The sequence below is a fragment of the Schistocerca nitens genome, chromosome 2 (assembly GCF_023898315.1).
Source record: "Schistocerca nitens isolate TAMUIC-IGC-003100 chromosome 2, iqSchNite1.1, whole genome shotgun sequence".
Taxonomy (NCBI): domain Eukaryota; kingdom Metazoa; phylum Arthropoda; class Insecta; order Orthoptera; family Acrididae; genus Schistocerca; species Schistocerca nitens.
In genome coordinates, this window is record NC_064615.1 from 863,305,174 (window position 1) to 863,324,608 (window position 19,435).

The window sequence follows — 19,435 nt, forward strand, 5'->3', positions numbered from 1 at the left end:
CGTAACTATCCGGCGAATGGTTCGGCCACATGGATGAAGTCGTTCAGGATACCGACCAGCATACATAGTACACGCCCGTTGGGCATTTTGATCACAATAGCCATACATCAACACGATATCGACCTTTTCCGCAGTTGGTAAACGGTCCATTTTAACACGGGTAGTGTATCACGAACCAAATACCGTCCGCACTGGCGGAATGTTACGTGATACCACGTACTTGTACTTTTGTGACTATTACAGCGCCTTCTATCACAAAGCGAAAAAACGTGGTCCAACTAAAACATTCATATTTCTTTACCTACTACACGAATATGTAATAAAAAATGGAAGTTCCTATTTAAGAAAACGCACTTGATATCCGTTTGACCTATGGCTGCGCCATCTAGTGGGCCAACCATAGCGCCATCTGGTTTACACCTTCAAGCTAGACGAGTTTCGTTGTTTGTAGTTTTTTAGTTTGATGCTTTTTTCGTGAGATATTTGGCCCGGTCACTATCAATGGACCACCTGTACAGTATCAATACTAGGAATAAGAACATTATACGTAAGGACCTAAAATCACTTGCCTTAGTTCAAAAAGGTCTTCAGGGACACTCATTTTCAATAAGTGGCCAGCAAGCATTAAAGACTTGGCTTCAGATAAAGCATGGTTTAAATATAGTTTGGAAGACTTTTTTGATAGACAACACCTTCTACTCTGTAGATGAATATCTTAACAGGGACTATTAGACAAGCCTAAGGAAAAAGGATGTTAGATTTCAGTATTGGCAGCACTTGGTCAGAACAGTCAAGATTAGGTATTTTGTGTATGATAAATTTATTAAAAGTGCATAACAATGTTTTAATTCTGTAAAAATACCAGTTTAGTTTACTGTAATCTATTCACCTATACTGGCAATCTTCTGACAAATGATCAGGGTAGTAAGTGTTATATTCAGATGTTTTATGATATAATTTCTGACATGTTCCATACCCACGAGAATCATCTCATTTTTGGGTCTATGGAACGAAAAATGAATGTAATCTAATCTAACAATGTTGTTGTTGTTATCTTCAGTCCAAAGATAGATTTTATGCAGCTCTCCACGCTACTCTATTTCGTGCAAGCCACTCTGTCTCCGAATAACTAGTGCAACCTACATCATTTTGTACCTGCTTACTGTATTCAGCTCTTTAATAGCATAAACTATATAAAAATTCTGTAAATTCCAGCAGCATATATAAAACAACGAAGAAAGCAATTGAAATGAGAATAAGCAAGCGTTATGGGATTAGGAATGCAGAGCACATGTCTTAACAGCCACTTTCATAATGGTAGAATACACCTAGAATACGCACAGTGGTGTTATCTGAATTTCATTGCTCCTCGAATCCACTCAAATGAAAACTCATGTTTTTGTACACTGATTAGGAAGCATAATTACACTCTTACGGCTGTTGGTTTCCACGTCACAGACGTTAAGTTTTATTTGTAATGAATTTGACACCTGTAGATTTGTGGGGTAATTCTACGGCATAGACTTTAGCTATGTTAACTTGGATTGAAAGATATATCCGCGAAAGATCATAGATATTGTTGTTTGTTGACAATGTAGTTGGATGTAGGATAATTATTTTGTTTTCGTTTGTGTGAGTGATTATTTGGAGCTCTTATGTTTTCTCAGTTTAAACAAAATGACAAATTTTTCTTGAACTGATTAAAAAACATTGTGTATTTTTCATTTTTGCTGCTCATTATGTCCAGTCGAAGGCGGAGAATGACGTTTTACCCGAAAGATTTAATTGATGTTTTCAAAATACTCAAACAGGTGAAAGAAAACTGTGTTACGGTGAAGTGCTGTGGAGGAACGTATCCAGTTAGTGAAAACGGAGATGTGCTGATATATCTAAACAATTTAAGACGTATCCTATGGTACGACCCTGCGGAACAAATTTTGACTGTAGAAGCAGGAGTTACACTTAAAGAAATTTTGAAGTGCGTCGAATATTTCAACGCTACGCTAGAACTGTACGGAACATTGCCAGATATGGCTGTTATTGATGCTGTTTCTATAGGCCTAATTGGTGCCAATGGTACAATTGCACAATGTATTAAAGCGTGTAAAGTAGTGTCCTTACACGGCGATACCATTGATTGTATGTGGCCCTGTGCAGAACATGTTGTTGATCAGAGTGGAAAATGTGAAGGAAACGGAACTGTGTGCCCAACATTGCAGCATGTTGTGTGTGGCCTTGGTTGTGTAGGTATTGTTGCATCTGTTACTTTGAAATGTGTACCAATACATCTAGCTCAACAGGTCACATATGTATGCACAGTGAAAGAAATACCAGGAATATCTGAGAGACTGTCAGCAGCTCTTTACAGTGAATTACTGTGGTACCCTCTTATAAACAGGATAGCTGTCACAAATCATTACCCAATACGTTTACATCAAGGGTTTTACCAGCCATTGTGGAAGAAAGTTATAGAGACAGCATATATACTTATGCATCAGATAGTAACTCGTGTCAGCCCATACATTTCGTGGTATTTCCCTGAAGCTTCAGCATACCTTTCACGTCAGCAGTTTGGACTGGTGATGAAAGCAGCATCGCGCAGAACTGGTTTTTGTTTTAAACCGCAGAAATTTGTGTCTGTTGAGAGTTATTGCAAAGGGATAAAATGGTCAATTCCTACAGAACATTTACCTACACTGATGCAGGAGATCAGGAGTTGGGCTGAGAAGCATAAACATTTCTGTTCAACCCCCATTGTGTTGTGTTTCCAGACAAACAAAGATCTAGATCTGCGCAAACCATTGCTTTGCCCATATACAGATGTTAGTACATGCACAATATGGACTGACTGGTTCTGCAACAAGAACTTGATGATCTCTTATTCTGCAGAAATGGCAGAGTTTGAATCATTGCTGCAGAAAAATTGTGGTCGTAGATGTTGGTCTGCTGGTCCTGTATTTATTTCACCACTTATTGGACAGATGTATCCAGGTTTCAAGCATTGGTGTTCTGCAAAGTCGGTGTTGGATCCTGATCTGATTTTTAGAAGTCCGTATGTAGAAGGCAATCTTATTATTGAAAACTGCTAATGTATGTCCTCAATGTATGTTATTCTCTTCACTGCTTATGCAGTGTGTCATGCGCTTTGAGATGTATTATAGCATATCAAGAATCATCATTCTAATGACTTTGAAAACGCTTTGCATCACTATATCTGTGGAAGAGGCTTGGTCGCAGTGAAGTAATAATAAATAAATAAAATATAAAAAAATACCCACAAAGTGTGAATCAAATTCCAGACAATCTTATCAACTGTCTCCATTGTTGAGGTACTTGTAACTTGTTACATCTTAATGTTACTGTTTAGGAGTTGGGGTTCATTGATAATCAAATGTGTTTTATGTTTGAACAGGACCATGGACTGATCACTACACAAATAATTAATTTCAGCTTTGTTGTGGTTGTAGCACGGAATAATTCCAAACAAGAAACTTACTGATGTCATGTTTACAAGCATTAACTGGCACAACAGTCATTAAATTCAGCAATATTTTTGTACTGTAAGTAAATGAAAATTGAGTTAAACATATTATGTTACTTGTGTCACTCTTATTCGTGGTAATGTATGGAAACCTAATAGATTATGCTCTATTGGTGTCACAGATTTTCTCTGGTGTTGAAGTAGTATGGGAAGCTCATAAGTGCTAGGAATGAGGTGCTTTTAGTTCAGCTGTCACATACAAATTTATTGCTTATGTAACATTGTTCTAGGGCATTAACCTGAGGAAAAACATGACTCAAATGTCATCATGCTCAGTGACACATTTGTTAAGCCACTGGACATGCATTTGGGGGGACAGGTTGAAATTGGTGTCCAGTTATTCAAATTTAGGTTATCTGTTATTTTCTGGAACATTTGGTGCTTTGCAGTTTGGAAATGTGTAATTTATATACATTTTATGTAAAGCACATCACCATTGATAGTATACAATACCCTAAATTAATTTTGTAGAGAAATTCAGGTAGAACGTAAATACACAAAGGAATTAAAGACATTAGCTGCCAGTCGGCATTGATTTAAATCAGTGCCCACTGGCAGCTAATGTCTATAATTCCTTTGTATCTTGATTCATAGTGGCTGCAGGGTCAAAATGGTGTTTGTTCTTTATGACATGCCCAAAAGAACAGACACCACATACATTGAACTTAGGTAAATTCCTTAGGAGTGAAGGAGACAGTTCGAGTTGTCAAATGAAGTACAAATTAACAACAAGGATCTGCACATGATCATACCAGATGTCATTCAGGTTTGGTGTGCAGGTTTACTAATCGACCAAAGGATCAGCTTCCAACTTTGTGAGCAGGGGCCTTTTATGTGAAAGGTACATGAGTGCTGTAGTGAAATTTCAGAAATTTTTGCCAGTTTTGAAATGCTGTAATTTGGTGGATGATTGTGATAAAGGTGCACAAACCCTGGAAAGATAGTTTAATAGTTTGAGTTGTGAGCATTCTGTAAATTTTATATTGCATTTGTTTTCCAGGTAGCATTGAAAGTTGTTAATGCACCTTTATGCAGTTGGTTTAGAAATATATCTTTCTGTGAAATTATTGCTTACTAGCTTAAATCGAAACCTGTTAGCTTTATCTCTTCTGGGTTCATAGTTTTTAAGATATTCTATTGAAGATATCCGAAAACAAATTTCCTGGCAAAGTGATATTTTAAACCTTGTGTCTCAGAAGGGACACTTGATCCAATCTTGTGTTAAAGAACATCTTTCCCTCTGTGGCATTAAATTCCCATGAATGCTGTGTTTCTTTGAAATTCTGCAATATCCAGTAAAGTTTCTTGTGCAAATGACTGTTGGGTTTTAAAGATGAAAAGTTAATTTTTATCAAACTTAGTCTTCTCTCACATCGAATATACTCTAAAAGTTTTACATTTTTATTGTTTAGGTATTATTCTCCCAAAACCAAGAATTTTTAGGCAAAGTGCACTTGTGGTGTACTAAGCCCTCCCACTGTATGCTGCTGTTGTAATTTGTTTCTGTCAGTTGTAGCCAATCAGGCGATAGCTTATGACAGCCAGTCAAAATGACTGAATCTAATGATTGATTTTGAGGGAACATGCAGATTAATTTGTTCCTCTTATAGATGTAAGGAAGAAAACTCGACTTGCTGGCAGGCTGATTTGTAGTGATTGCTGGCAGGCTGACTTGTAGTGAGGCCCAAAGCCTCGATTAGTTTGGAATGTGAGTTTGATTGAGATTTGGCAAAGCCAGGGAAAAGGAATGGTAGAAAACAAAATGTGCAGACAGATTGGCCTGTAAAGAAACCGAAGGCCAAGGTTAGCTTGCTATGTGACAATTTGGCTTTGAGTTTGCGAAGCCAGTGGATGTCATCACGAAAATGGGATTGCTGTCATAGTTTGATGTATAACGTTGTCTGAGATGTAGGTATGTCATTGCAATGATCTACTTCTACGTCTTATTTCTAATTTCACCAAAAATTCCAGCAGTGTAGTTAATTCTAACTTAATGGAACAAAATACTGGCTACCTCAATTTATGGACAATAGGAAATTATAAAGAAGCATTCTAATTACCTACTGAATTACTATCCATCAAGTTCACTTAACATCATTCATCTGCTATCAGTTACCAAGAGCAACACACAATGGAAAAGCCATGGTGCACTAGTAAGTCCACTTTACCCAACATTAGGTTTATTTTTTATGTTTTCAACTTTCTAGAATCATGTCACACAAGAAAAAAGTAATCCACTTTAAAAATTAAATCAAAGTGTACTTTTGTAGGTAAATGATTTGTATACCTGATGGCTTCAGTAAGTGAAGATATGCAGAACTATTGTTTTTAATAGAAGAGTTATCGTGGGGAAATTTGAGGTTGGTTAATGCAACTCTGACAAGTCAGCCGAAAAATTTAATCAAGCATTGTTCAATTGGGCGACAGTGGATCCTAAAAAAAATTGGCCTATGTTACAACTTTGGATTCCAGGGCTGCTTCAAGAATACTTTTCCACACTAGCAATGTATCATCTTGGTGCTGTTTCAACAAATCGAACACAGTATATCAAAAGTGTGAGGCAAAATCTCAAGCCCAGTGAAGTAATTGCACTGCTTTATTTTGCAGAGAATTATGCCTTTGTTGTCCAGGATGCTGTAATACGATAGACTGTGAGAGCTAGCCTACAGCGTCCAAAGGTCAACCAAATCCTCACACCTTTGGTTTTCACAGATTCTGCGAGCAAAACTTGAATAAAACTTAATTTTTGTTGATAAATCCCACATTGAATTCCAGAACTTGTCAGGAAGAAAGGTTTTCTTTGGTTTGTTGGAACAGGAGAAAATCTCCAGTGCATTCCAATTGATCTGAAAACACTGCCATGTGTTGCCGAAATATCAGAACAAACTGATGATGCCCCAGAATTTATGATTTCAACACTACAATCATGGCAGTATATTGTATACATGTATGAAAACAGCTGGTAGGTTGGAAGTGTTTGCGAAATCTCATGACACACTTATCTACTTCATGCATGCTTGTGGCCTGTTGAGATTGTTTCGCCTGTCAATTCAAAAAATACAGGCTGAATCCCTGATCAGCACATTATCAAAAGTCTACTGGAGCTATCTTCAACAACATTGGGTCGGCAGTACAGTTTCCGAGTATCAGTCATCACTATAATTGATGAAAAATTTTCAAAAATATAATTATTTCGCCACGGCAATCATAAAGATACCCAAACATCATGCTTGGGAAATTCCGCTTACTTCCTCCAAAGGCTTGTGAACCTTTACTATGCAAACCACTGGCAAGGTTGGAAACCTGGAAGAAGTCCCCAACCATTGGTGGTCTTGGGCCTGGTTATTGGGTGTGATCCAATGGCTATAGGGATGCTAATTTTTTATTGACTTATCATGGAAGAAGCCATCATGGATCAACACAAGCTTTTAATTATATTGCGACTTACAACTGCTTTAAAAAATCCTTAGTTTTTTGATACTCCAAAATATTGATTTGCGTGTCAATTTAACAGGATAATTATAGACCTTCAAGGAAAAGAGCATTATTGGAAATTAACATAAGTCTGGGACAGGTGTCCGTTCCGAGATATAAGGGTTCAAAATTCACTTACCTTGGCAGCAAATTTGTTTTCGGGTGACTTCAGTCCTGTGTATCCTAAAAACCTATGAACCCAACCATGATAAAGCTTAAAAGATTTTCTAAACAAGCTACTAGGCAATAAGAGCACAAAAGGAGAGATTTCTAAACCACCTGCATAACAAGATCAAGCTACTTCAACTTGGGAGAAGTTTTGTTACAACAAAATTTACTAATTTACTGACAACTGTCAGTGACATTTGGAGCAAAATTAGTAAGTCAACTGACAGAACTTACAGAATGTGCACAATCCAAACTGTTAAACTATCTTGCCAAGGTGTGCAGCTCTATGTCAATTATCCACTGAATCATAGCGCTTTGAACATTGCTGAAAGTTTTGAAATGTTGCCTTGACATTTCTTTACCCACCGCTAAAGTTGCAACTACTTACAAAGTGTTAAAATTTGGAAGCTAGGAATTTGTAAATCATCCTTTGGTTGTTCAGCAAAATTGCTCACCAAATCTGAACAAAATCTGAGGTGATCGAGTGAGCAGTTTAGTAGACCACTTGGCTTTGAATCACCCAAAAGCAATCTCTTTTGAGCAGCTTATGTCTTTCTACATGCTTTTGTTCACTGCCATACCAGTATTAGGTGAATACGCCTATAATCAGTAGCATCTTGAACCTTCTGGAATATGAACCGACATTGTAAAACACGTGGATCAACTGAAGCTTTCAATACCTATTCATCAACTCACAATCAGATTGTCACCTTTTAACCTGACCTACACATTGAGCTATGGAACAGATCAGTTCGTTCATAGTGTTTCATTGAGCCCATCAAGAAGGAGAACCTTTGTTTGCACATATACATCATCACATGACAAAAGAGCATTACATGCCATGTTAGTTAGAAATTCTCCGTTGGATTCTACATATACATATATACTCTGCAGTCTGCGTTATGGTGTGTGGCAGAGGGCACATTGTGTACTAGGGTCGCTTCCCACTATTCTTGTTCCAGTCGTGTACGGTTCTCGGGAGAAACGATTGCCAGTAGGCCTCCAGGGAGGCTCTGATCTCTCTGATTTTATGTTCATGGTCTTTTCGCGATGTATACGTAGGAGGAAGCAATAAGTTGGTTGACTCTTCTAGGAATGTGTGCTCTTGGAACTTTAGTGGTGGACCATAATGTGATGCAGACTGCCTCTCTTGGAGCTTCTGCCACGGGAGTCAGCTGAGCATCTCTGTGACACGTTCGTTCTTACTAACTGAACCTGTAACAATGTGTACTGCTCTTATTTGAATCTTCTCTATTTCCTCTATCAGTCCTATCTGATACAGATCCCATACTGACAAGCTGTGTGTGGATATTAGTTGAACAATTTTTTTTCTGTTTCGTAAGCTACATCCTTTGTTGATGGAGTACATTTACTGAGGATTCTTCCAATGAATCTCTGTCTGGCATTTGCCTTTTATGTGGTGGTTCTGCTTCAAATATATTTGTATTCCTAGATATTTTATGGAAGTAACTGCTTCCATTGATTGTTCTGCAATTTTATAATCACATGGTAACTGTCAAGGTATTCACAACACATTACATTCACAACACAGTACATTTGTTTATGTTGAGGGTTAATTGCCACTCCCTACACCAAGTGTTGGTCCTCTGTTGGTCTTCCTGCATTTTACTACAATTCCCTATCATTGCAACTTCTCTGTATAAAACAGCATCATCTGTGAAAAGCCTCATGGAACTTATGACGTTACCTAACAGGTCATTTATATGTACTGTGGAAAGTAACGGTCCTGCAACACCCCTCTGAGGTGCGTTCGAAGCTACATTTACATCTGAAGATTACATCTGAAGATTACATGATAGCCTTTTGGAAGTCAAGGAAAATGGTATCTATATGGGTGTCTGTATCAACTGCTTCCTATGTCTTGTGTTCAAACAAAGTGAACTAGGTTACACACAAATGTTGTTTTCGGAATCCATGTTTGTTCCTACAGAGGAGATTTTCTGTCTCTAGAAATGCCATAATACAATAGCATAAAACATATTCTAAAACAATCCACGTCAGAGATAGGCATAATTTTGTGCATCTGTTCAACGACACTTCTTGAAACGGGAATGATCTGTGCTTTTTTTCAATCATTAATAATGCTTTGCACCTCAAGAAACCTACTGTAAGCTGCTGCTAGAAGCGGGACGTTCTTTCACATACTCTGTGTAGAATCTATTTGGTCTCCCATGAGGTCCAGTGGTTGTTGAGCAAATTCTGTTGCTTTTTATACCTTGTCACTTATTTCAATATCTGCTGTTTTGTTGTTTGTGCAAGGAGAGAATGCAGTCCTCCTCTGTGAAGCAGTTTTTGAAAAAGATGTTTAGTATTTCAGCCTTTTCTGTGTCATTTCTGTTTCAGTGTCATTTTGTTCACGGAGTGTCTGGACAGATTGCTTTGATCCATTTACTGATTTGACATAAGACTAAAACTTCTTAGGGTTTTATGTCAAGTTGGTAGCTAGAGTTTTACTCTTGTATTTGTTGGACACTACACGCATAGCCCTCTTTATGCTAGTTTAGGCTTCATTTAATTTTTGTTTATCTGTGAGACTTTGGTTACATTTAAATTTGCAGTAAAGATGTCTTTTGCTTTCGTAGCAGCTTCCTAACACAGTTGTCAAATCTTTGTGGTTTTTTTCCATCCCTCACAATTTTACTCAGGACAACTTGATTAAAGTGTATATGCTATTCTCGTGGACTTTTCCCATTTATGCTCAACAGTGTCAGTGCTGGCCATGAAATTTCCATGATGACCTGTTAGGTAATGTGAAAGCTGTCTCTTGTTGCTCTCGCTAAACAGAAATATTTTCCTGCCTTTCTTTGTATTTCTATTGACAACCATATTCGGTGAAGCTGTAACAGCCTTATAATCACAGATTCCCCGAGTTGAAAAGTTCGAGTCTCATTGTCATCAGCAGGTCTAAGATGTTATCTTGACGAATTGGTTCTCTGATAAACTGCTCAAGGTAATTTTTGAATAAGGCACATGATTGTTTGTTCCTACTTTTCATCATAATCACTTGAGCTCCCAGGTCTATAAATGGCAGCCGGCCGAAGTGGCCGTGCGGTTAAAGGCGCTGCAGTCTGGAACCGCAAGACCGCTACGGTCGCAGGTTCGAATCCTGCCTCGGGCATGGTTGTTTGTGATGTCCTTAGGTTAGTTAGGTTTAACTAGTTCTAAGTTCTAGGGGACTAATGACCTCAGCAGTTGAGTCCCATAGTGCTCAGAGCCATTTGAACCATCTATAGATGGCAAGTTGAAATCTCCACCTGAAACTATAACGTGACCAGGTAATTTACGTAAAATATTCTCCAAATTTCCACCCAATTGTTCTGCCACTACTATTGCTGAGGCAGGGGTCTGTAAACATAAAGGTTTATGTTTTAGAATTGAACGAGGAATGTGAAGCATAAACATAGTTGTGATTATACGGTATTACCCACTGCTGTTTGCTGTCTGCTTGTTGCTGTCATTTTTCACAAGGAATGTCATTAAGACTGACATTGTAATACAACCACTGTATTGGTCCATAAGGGGAGCTGGAAAGCCCTATATTGACAATTTTAAATTTTGTTTCTTGGCTTCCCCGTATTTCAGAAGTTACTATTGTAGCGGACATGATTTTGTTACAGAACAGTACACGCTATGTTCTTAGTGTACAGAACTGAAATTGTTGCATTTTAGCCACTGGTTAGGGAAATACAAGTCTTTAACTATATCATTAAAGTTATGTAAAATGTTATGTACTTTCTCCTAAATAATTTTAATTATTCTTAACATTATGTTTTTATTGTAGTTCAGTAGACTCAGTGTGTTGGGACTCCCGGAAAATGTGAGTACTCAAACAAACAATTTATTTTTTGCCATCTTGGTCACACTTGATTATTTCTAATTTGAGAACACATTTTGCCTGTCTACCATCATTGGATCTGTCATAAAATAAGAAGTGTGAACGTGGAATATACAATTAGTTGCAAATATTCCAAAAATATTTTTCATAAGAAAATAAAAATAACCATATTTTGCCAATTACCTCAGAAGATCAAAAATTGAGAACTACAGCAAAAAATGTAAATGTCATGTGACTAGGGCCTCCTGTCGGGTAGACTGTTCGCCGGGTGCAAGTCTTTCAATTTGACGCCACTTCGACAACTTTCGCATCGATGGGGATGAAAGTGATGATGATTAGGACTACACAACACCCAGTCCCTGAGCGGAGAATCGAACCCGGGTCCTTAGGATTGACATTCTGCCGCACTGACCACTAATGCAGTAATACACACGAGTAATACGCACCAAATACTAAAAATCAGTACTGTGTATATGTCAGATAGTACAGTTGGTGTATACTGGCAGTGACACAGTCACCGGTAAGAAGGTAAATTATCCAGGTGCCTTCAGATGGTGGTCAAAGCACAATAACAGTTCACTCTATTTAATAGATGACAGATAAGTGCAGACATGAATAAAATGTGAATTAGCTTACAGATATACTTCCCATTTTTGGTAATGTGTTAAAATAACAAACCACATGGATTAATGTATGTGCATTTTTATACACTCGGGAGATTTTTACAGACTTTGTGAAACATAAGATTTTTACAGTTTGCAGCTCCAAGTTCAAGGCCACAAATCAAAAAGAGATAAATCATTGAACATAAAAACAGCATAAACAAAGTCAATAACAATATAATAAAAGGCACTGGCGAAATCATAGGTAAAATGACTCCAAGGCAATCAGTGCATAATCCACATAGAGCCACTAAACTAACATGGGGAAGGGGGTTGGTTTGGTTTGTTAAAGCACTCAAATGTTGCAATAAATCATGGATAATCTTACAAAAATCAATTTTTCCTAAAATGTGTTTGCTCGTTTATCACTTGTTGTGACTGCCTTTTTCTAAGGGAATCTATCTCAAGTTCTTCCAATTTATTGAGTTCTTGGCTTTTGGTTGCTTCATGTAGTATTTTAAGCTTTCTGTAATATTCTTTCTGGACTTGTACATGTACTCCCTATAACTTTTTGCACAATTCCTACTGGTCTGGACCATATAAAGTTCATTGAAATACCTGATTTTGAGCTTATACACTCGATACTTTAAAAATTGTTTTGTCCATTTTCTATAGAATGATGTAATCTATTACCTAAGTTTCTGTTGGTAGCAAGCCCAACTTTTAGATTCAATTTTTGTAATGATTTCGCAGTGCACAATGTGGGCCATTACACGTCATAGAAATAAGAATGTATTGTACTTTGAGCCCCACCTGATGACAGTTGAATAATTGACCTTCTTAGTGCTGACTGTGTCGCCAATAGTATTCAATTACACTTTGTATTGATATTGTAAATTATTTGCTATGCCTTAGTCACCTGTATTACTGCATTTGTACCCTATTAGTTGTGAGCACTTTCAGTTCGTGATCTATTGTAATAATTTGCATCATATGGTTATTTTTCTTTTCTTATGAAAAATATTTTTGTAATATGAGCAAAGAATTGTATATCCCTCGTTTATGCTTTTTGTCTTTGACAGACCAGATAATGGCTGTTAGCTGGAATGTGTTTTCAAGATAGAAATAATAAAGTTTGGCCAAGACAAGAAAAAAAAAGAGTGTGTGTTTGTGCAGGATTATTGCCAGTGACCTCTATAAAGGTGCCCCTTCTGCTGTTTTACATTTGAATACTCTACTCTAATTCCAATCCCAAAGAAAGCAGGTGTTGACAGATGTGAAAATTACCGAACAATCAGTTTAATAAGCCACAGCTGCAAAATACTAACGCGAATTCTTTACAGACGAATGGAAAAACTAGTAGAAGCCAACTTTCGGGAAGATCAGTTTGGATTCCGTAGAAATATTGGAACACGTGAGGCAATACTGACCTTACGACTTATCTTAGAAGAAAGATTAAGGAAAGGCAAACCTACGTTTCTAGCATTTGTAGACTTAGAGAAAGCTTTTGACAATGTTGAGTGGAATACTCTCTTTCGAATTCTGAAGGTGGCAGGGGTAAAATACAGGGAGCGAAAGGCTATTTACAATTTGTACAGAAACCAGATGGCAGTTATAAGAGTCGAGGGACATGAAAGGGAAGCAGCGGTTGGGAGGGGAGTGAGACAGGGTTGTAGCCTCTCCCCGATGTTATTCAATCTGTATATTGAGCAAGCAGTAAAGGATACAAAAGAAAAATTCGGAGTAGGTATTAAAATCCATGGAGAAGAAATAAAAACTTTGAGGTTCGCCGATGACATTGCAATTCTGTCAGAGACAGCAAAGGACATGGAAGAGCAGTTGAATGGAATGGACAGTGTCTTGAAAGGAGGATATAAGATGAACATCAACAAAAGCAAAACGAGGATAATGGAATGTAGTCGAATTAAGTCGGGTGATGCTGAGGGAATTAGATTAGGAAATGAGACACTTGAAGAAGAGAAATTTGTTAACATCGAGTATAGATTTAAGTGTCAGGAAGTCGTTTCTGAAAGTATTTGTATGGAGTGTAGCCATGTATAGAAGTGAAATGTGGATGATAAATAGTTTGGACAAGAAGAGAATAGAAGCTTTCGAAATGTGGTGCTACAGAAGAATGCTGAAGATTAGATGGGTAGATCACATAACTAATGAGGAGGTATTGAATAGAATTGGGGAGAAGAGGAGTTTGTGGCACAACTTGACTAGAAGAAGGGATCGGTCGGTAGGACATGTTCTGAGGCATCAAGGGATCAGCAATTTAGTATTGGATGGCACCGTGGAGGGTAAATATCATAGAGGGAGACCAAGAGATGAATACACCAAGCAGATTCAGAAGGTTGTAGGTTGTAGTAGGTACTGGAAGATGAAGAAGCTTGCACAGGATAGAGTAGCATGGAGAGCTGCATCAAACCAGTCTCAGGACTGAAGACCACAACAACAACAACAACAACAACTCTATAAGTGGTTCCTGAGATCTCTGGTAATAATGCAACTGAAAATGTAAATTTTCTGAAACAGCTTCTAAAGTTTGAAACAACTAAAACTTGCTTAATTTATGACTTTTTAATTTTTCAACTCAATGTGAAGTACCCTCCACCATAGTGTGTATCATTCTCTTGATAATTATGTGTTGATGTCATTCTTTTCTTCCGTCTGGACTCCTTTATAGCAAATTCTGCTGCATTCTGTGCTTTGTCAGTGAAAAGCTTGTCATCCATTGAAGTTCTCAGATGCAGTTTACTCTGGGATTAGTTCCCATATGCAGTAGCCCCTTCCATCTTACCAGTGTTGTTGTAATTTAAAGCAATAACAGTAAAGCAAACAAACCAACCTTACCTTTCTTTCCCCCGCCCCTCCCCCCCTCCCCCCTCCCTCCTCAACCATGCCACAATTTTAGTGTTTTCCTCCCAGCAAAGACATTGTTTAAGTGTGCAAGTCGATTTGAGATCATTGAAAGACTCATTTGGATTCTGAATCTCTCTATGTAGAAACATCTCCAACAAGTCGGGTGTAGTGTGCTGACTGGGGGGAAGAACACACTACGATTGAAGTGCACAGGTAGCAAAGAACAACTGTATATTCATTAAGTCTAAGCAACAGAATGCAATAACAGTTTCCTAAACAGCACACACTGAATGTCAATCATTTCTGTTGCACTGGAATGTTCTTACACAAATGTAGTCCTTGAGGCCTTGATCGGTGGAGATTATTAGGCTGCTTGAGGATGGTTGAGAGGAGGTCTAGTGAGGTGGGAGCCTTAAAGACAGTTGGAGCCTGTGGATACTGCAGTGAAATACACCTTATAAGATTGGTGATGTTAAGTCAATTAGGTGAGAGGTAGATGCAACTGGCTTACGCCCAGTCTGTGAACTGCCTCATTAATTTCAACAGGAAGCTCACCTTGCTGTGAATGTGATGCAGAAACTGCTCACTTTTTCCGTGATCCCAACTTCAGCCATGAATCCATGTTGGAAGTAATAAACTGGTCAAAAAGTGGTGATGAAACAGGTAGTGCACTCATAAAGGAAGTTAAACATTGAATGATGTCTCAGACTGCATACATTCCAGCGAGTGCTCTGATTGGTCGACTAAACTCAGGCCATTTCAGAATAACATGTGCAATATGTTTCTGCACTACAAGTACCGTGAGCCAGCCCACATGTGATCCCTGGAGTGTTTCAGAAACAATTGAGCAGGAGGCCACATTCACCAGCACTAAACTACAAGTCCCAAATCGGGAAACACAGCCGCTGCTTGGGCAGATGACCTAACATATTTACCAAATGAAAAAAATATTATAATGATGAATTTGCTTTTTACCTTTTTTAGTTAATAATTTTTCTCATTTTTTTACAAGTTTTTGTCAAAGGTTGACCACTTACCCCTTAGAAAGAGCTGGTGGGCCCCAAAGGGGTCCATGGACCACACGTAGGAAAGCTCTGGGCTATCCCATAGTATTGTCATAGTTCATTATTAATTTTGTCTGTCAGCCTGTCCTTCTTGGATTTACATTGGAGAGTTTCTTGTTTCTCAAACTTTGTTTCAACTTTCTCAACCTGGTGCACATCCTCTTGTGAACGTGACCCTCACACTCCATTTTTGCGCTAATCTTATCGACTGAAAATTTCAGTAGCTGCAGTGGCCTCCATACCATCACTTGTTCCTCTGTAGTTCCTATCACAGATATGTTGTGCTTGGTTCCTTGATTTACATTTATAATAATATTTTGTTGTAATCTGTAAGTCGATTACCTTCGCAGTTTACATACTTAGTTGGCACTTATACATATAACATGTTTATATTATGAAAAGCTAGGATATTGTTTTTGACAATGCTCCCAATAGAAACAATGTAATAGTGCAATCCACAGCCTTCTATATAAAAAGTTATGTAAAATGTTTACCATTTTAAACAGATGAAGACAATATTTAAAAAAAAGAAAAAAAAAATACTTCCCATTTGAGTTTACATGTGATTTATATATCATTTTATTAAGAAAATGGTAAAATCCTAAATGTAGAAATTTTATTTCTGTTCTAATCCTCTTCTTAACTTCTAGTGGTGCTTCACTTTGCATTCTTGTTTGCTTGTGGATTGTTATACTCATTCGTCATGTATTTCAGATCACTGTTCTTAGTTTTTGCTTCTTCCTCTGGATAGAATATCTTTAGCATCTTACATTTAACCTTTTTCGAGATTTCAAAATTATCCACCTCTTTGCATCTTGATTATATAAATTTCCAGAGCACCCAGTCTGAAGGTAATCTTTCTGCTCTTTTGTTTCAGGGCTGTTTATATACTGTAATTCTCGTGGAGCTTTGTTTGGGTCTATAGTCTGCTTCAGTGGTATTTTTTCTCTTAGTTTGCAGTTTTCTCTTGCTGCGTTTCTGAAAATTTGGGTATTTGCATCCTCTGTCTGCTTACATATCACCAAAATGTGATAGTCTGCATTTTCTCTTTCTTTCACAAACTTTTGTGAAACATTTGTGTTATTGGCAACTGCTTGAAGAAAATGTTTGTTTTCTTTTTCTGTTGTGTGTCTCCCAAGAGATATCACTCAGTAAGCATGAGTAGATTTACTTTCTAGATGACACGTAGGCCTATTTAATTCCATTCCATTCATTTTCTCCTGTACTGTCAGCTAAGCACTCTGACTTACTGTAGGTGTGGTTCTTCAAAAATACAACTTCCAATCAGTGTGAGCTTAAAATTATATCAGTAAATGTAGACATATTGGAATGGTATTACCTTTCACTAATATGCTCCATGCGTCAGTTATGAGGACTTGCACACACTAACAAAGTGGAACATTAATTTTCATTTTTGTAGTAGTATACTATTCATGCTTCCATCCTGTTTTAGTGTGTGTCTCTTCTTCTTTAGGTGTATATGTTTAAAATTAGACTACCATATTTTTGCCCATCCTTCTTCTGCCTCTTCGTCTGTCTGAAATGCATATACCAAAACATTCCATGTTAGTTAATTAATAGTTTGAAGTTCTGTGGGTCACTTTACACATTATATTGTAATGACTTGGAATGAGTTAGCTTCAAAATATTTGAATATCACATTCTGTGTTTGCTAGTTTCTGTACTGCCAAGATATTTTCTAACCTGCATCTGTTAAATCAGTTTCTATTCTCTATATTATGGGTGGCTACAAACAGTGTCTGTTTCCCAGGTAGAAATTGCAGAAAGCAGTAAGATACTGCTGCATTAACTTCCTACAAAAGCAGGATTAATGAAGGACAGTCGAGAAGGAGACACAGTTGCTGTTCTTAGCCTTTGGAACTCAAGATTTAGCAGGAAAGGTAACACAATAGGCATTAAGATCTCTCCGATCACCAATTCATTATATCCTTGTTGCAGATGACTGAAGAGTTTTATTTACCAAAATTGCTACTCGGAATATACAGAAATGTTAAGAGTTGGTAAACAAGAGGAGTTAAAAATGAAATACAGCAATGTGTTAAAAGTTAATGAACTTGGGTGGAGGCAATTGTGAATTCAGTTCTGGAGAATGCGGAGTAGGCTAATTCACAGTGCATTTGAAGAAGTAGGAATGAATGGAGTTACAGTAGTAGTAAATTGCTAAATTAACTAGTGAAATGGTGAACACAATTTCAGTGGCAGATTATTAATGGCAAAGATGAGCAGTAAACAGAAAAACCTAGTTATTTTTCAAGCATATTTTCTAACTTTGGATCATCATAATGAAGAGGTTGAAGAAATGTATGAACAAATTGAAGATTACCGGATGATAAGAACAGCATAATGACAAATGTATGAACAAATTGAAGAATTCTTGATGCCAAGAATAACATAATGGCAGATTTTAGTAGTAGGATAGATAAAGTGCATGCTGTGTACAAATGTAGGAGCTGGATGCAGTTTGTGAACATCTGAAGATGCCATTGGCTATGCCAGCTGTTGCCTCATGGTTTGTAGGTGCAGGGAAACTGTAGGATTGCAAGGGGCTTTTCGGATGTCACTTTTTTTGCCCCTGGACACGGCTGCTAAGTCATCTTCCAGCTTATCTGATTTGCAGAATAAGTGGAAAATTGTAATGTGTTTAGGTTGCTTGAGACCTGGAGGGGGGGGGGGGATGTGGGGACTGGCCGTCTGACCTTATCCATTCACCTTACAAATGGACAAGTCACCACTCTTTCAGCAGAGTCCGAGCAGGTGCATGGTGTGTGTGGGAGGGTGGGTGGGGGTGGGGGGTGGGGGGGGGGGGGAGATTGCTAGTTAGTTGGAGCTCTGAGCTCCAATGTTAGTAGTGTTGTGGAACCTTTAAGGGAAACAAAACAGCATCCAGAGCTGGAAAGAAGTCCAGTGCACACTCAGTGTGTCTGTTGGGGAAGTCTCATCTGAGATGTGGAGGACAACCTGCCTGCAGCTATTGTGGGTGTGGTGCAGTCATCTGTGAGTTGCTGCTCATGTTGGCAGCAGTGATGCCTGTCGCTAGGGATCTGAGGCTGTCCTCAGTTTGTATCAGCAGCTAGTGGAAGTGGTGAAGACACTGACCTTGCTCAGGGGTGCAAGTAATGCTTACAGTTTGCATTGTTGTACGCAGAAATGATCGAGGTCCTTTGGTTTGGAGCCAGAGGCTGCAGATTTCTGTACCTGCATTATAGGCGAAGAATTGTAGGCTTCCCCTTGACAGGTAAGTGTCATATGGCGCGAAGAAAACAGAATACTTTCGGAGTGCATGTTTTCTCTCTCTCTCTCTCTCTCTCTCTCTCTCTCTCTCTCTCTCTCTCTCTCTCTCTCTCTCTTTTTTTTTTTTTAAAAAAGAAAAAGAAGGTCCTCTGATAAACATCTGGCATTTGATTTGCAGAGACCAAGTTCATGTAGTTTGCAAAGTAAAGACACTTTGAAGTAAAAATTGTAAAACAATTTGTTGAAGCATTTGTAACGAAGTCCCTGAACTTACTGCCTTTCAGGAGACCTGTTATGCTCAATGTATACTTGAAAAGGATAGCTGGATGAAAGCCAAAGTAGAAAACTGTGAAATACGTAGTGAGGCATGGAATACATATCAAGAAGACAGGTTAGAGACCATATGAGGGGGAATCGACAAAAATATTGTCTCTATCGAGGTTGAAATGGAGTGTGACTGCAAAGTAATCTGGACACAAGTAACCAGACTAGGTAAACTTAAGTTAATCGTTACATGTTTTTATCGGCCACCCAGTTCTGATTAAACAGTTGTAGAATAATTCAAAGAAAGTCTGTGCTCAGTAGTGCAGAATTACTACGATAAAGCAGTGTC

General features: G+C 38.0%; 1 protein-coding gene across 6 annotated transcripts in view; it reads left to right on the forward strand.

Moving 5' to 3' along the window:
* Positions 1-1,574: 1,574 nt before the first annotated feature.
* LOC126237134 (L-gulonolactone oxidase-like) overlaps positions 1,575-19,435 on the forward strand; it is a 91,327-nt gene continuing 73,466 nt past the window's right edge. For 3 of the 6 annotated variants that reach the window (XM_049946959.1, XM_049946957.1, XM_049946960.1), the window contains exons 1-2: positions 1,575-3,329; positions 3,413-3,560. In XM_049946959.1, coding sequence (XP_049802916.1) covers positions 1,740-3,089 — 1,350 coding nt within the window. In that variant the 5' untranslated portion in view covers positions 1,575-1,739 and the 3' untranslated portion in view covers positions 3,090-3,329; positions 3,413-3,560. Of the gene's footprint in view, positions 3,330-3,412; positions 3,561-17,341; positions 17,472-19,435 lie in introns of all 6 variants that reach the window. The other 3 variants (XM_049946956.1, XM_049946954.1, XM_049946955.1) reach the window with 2 other exon arrangements.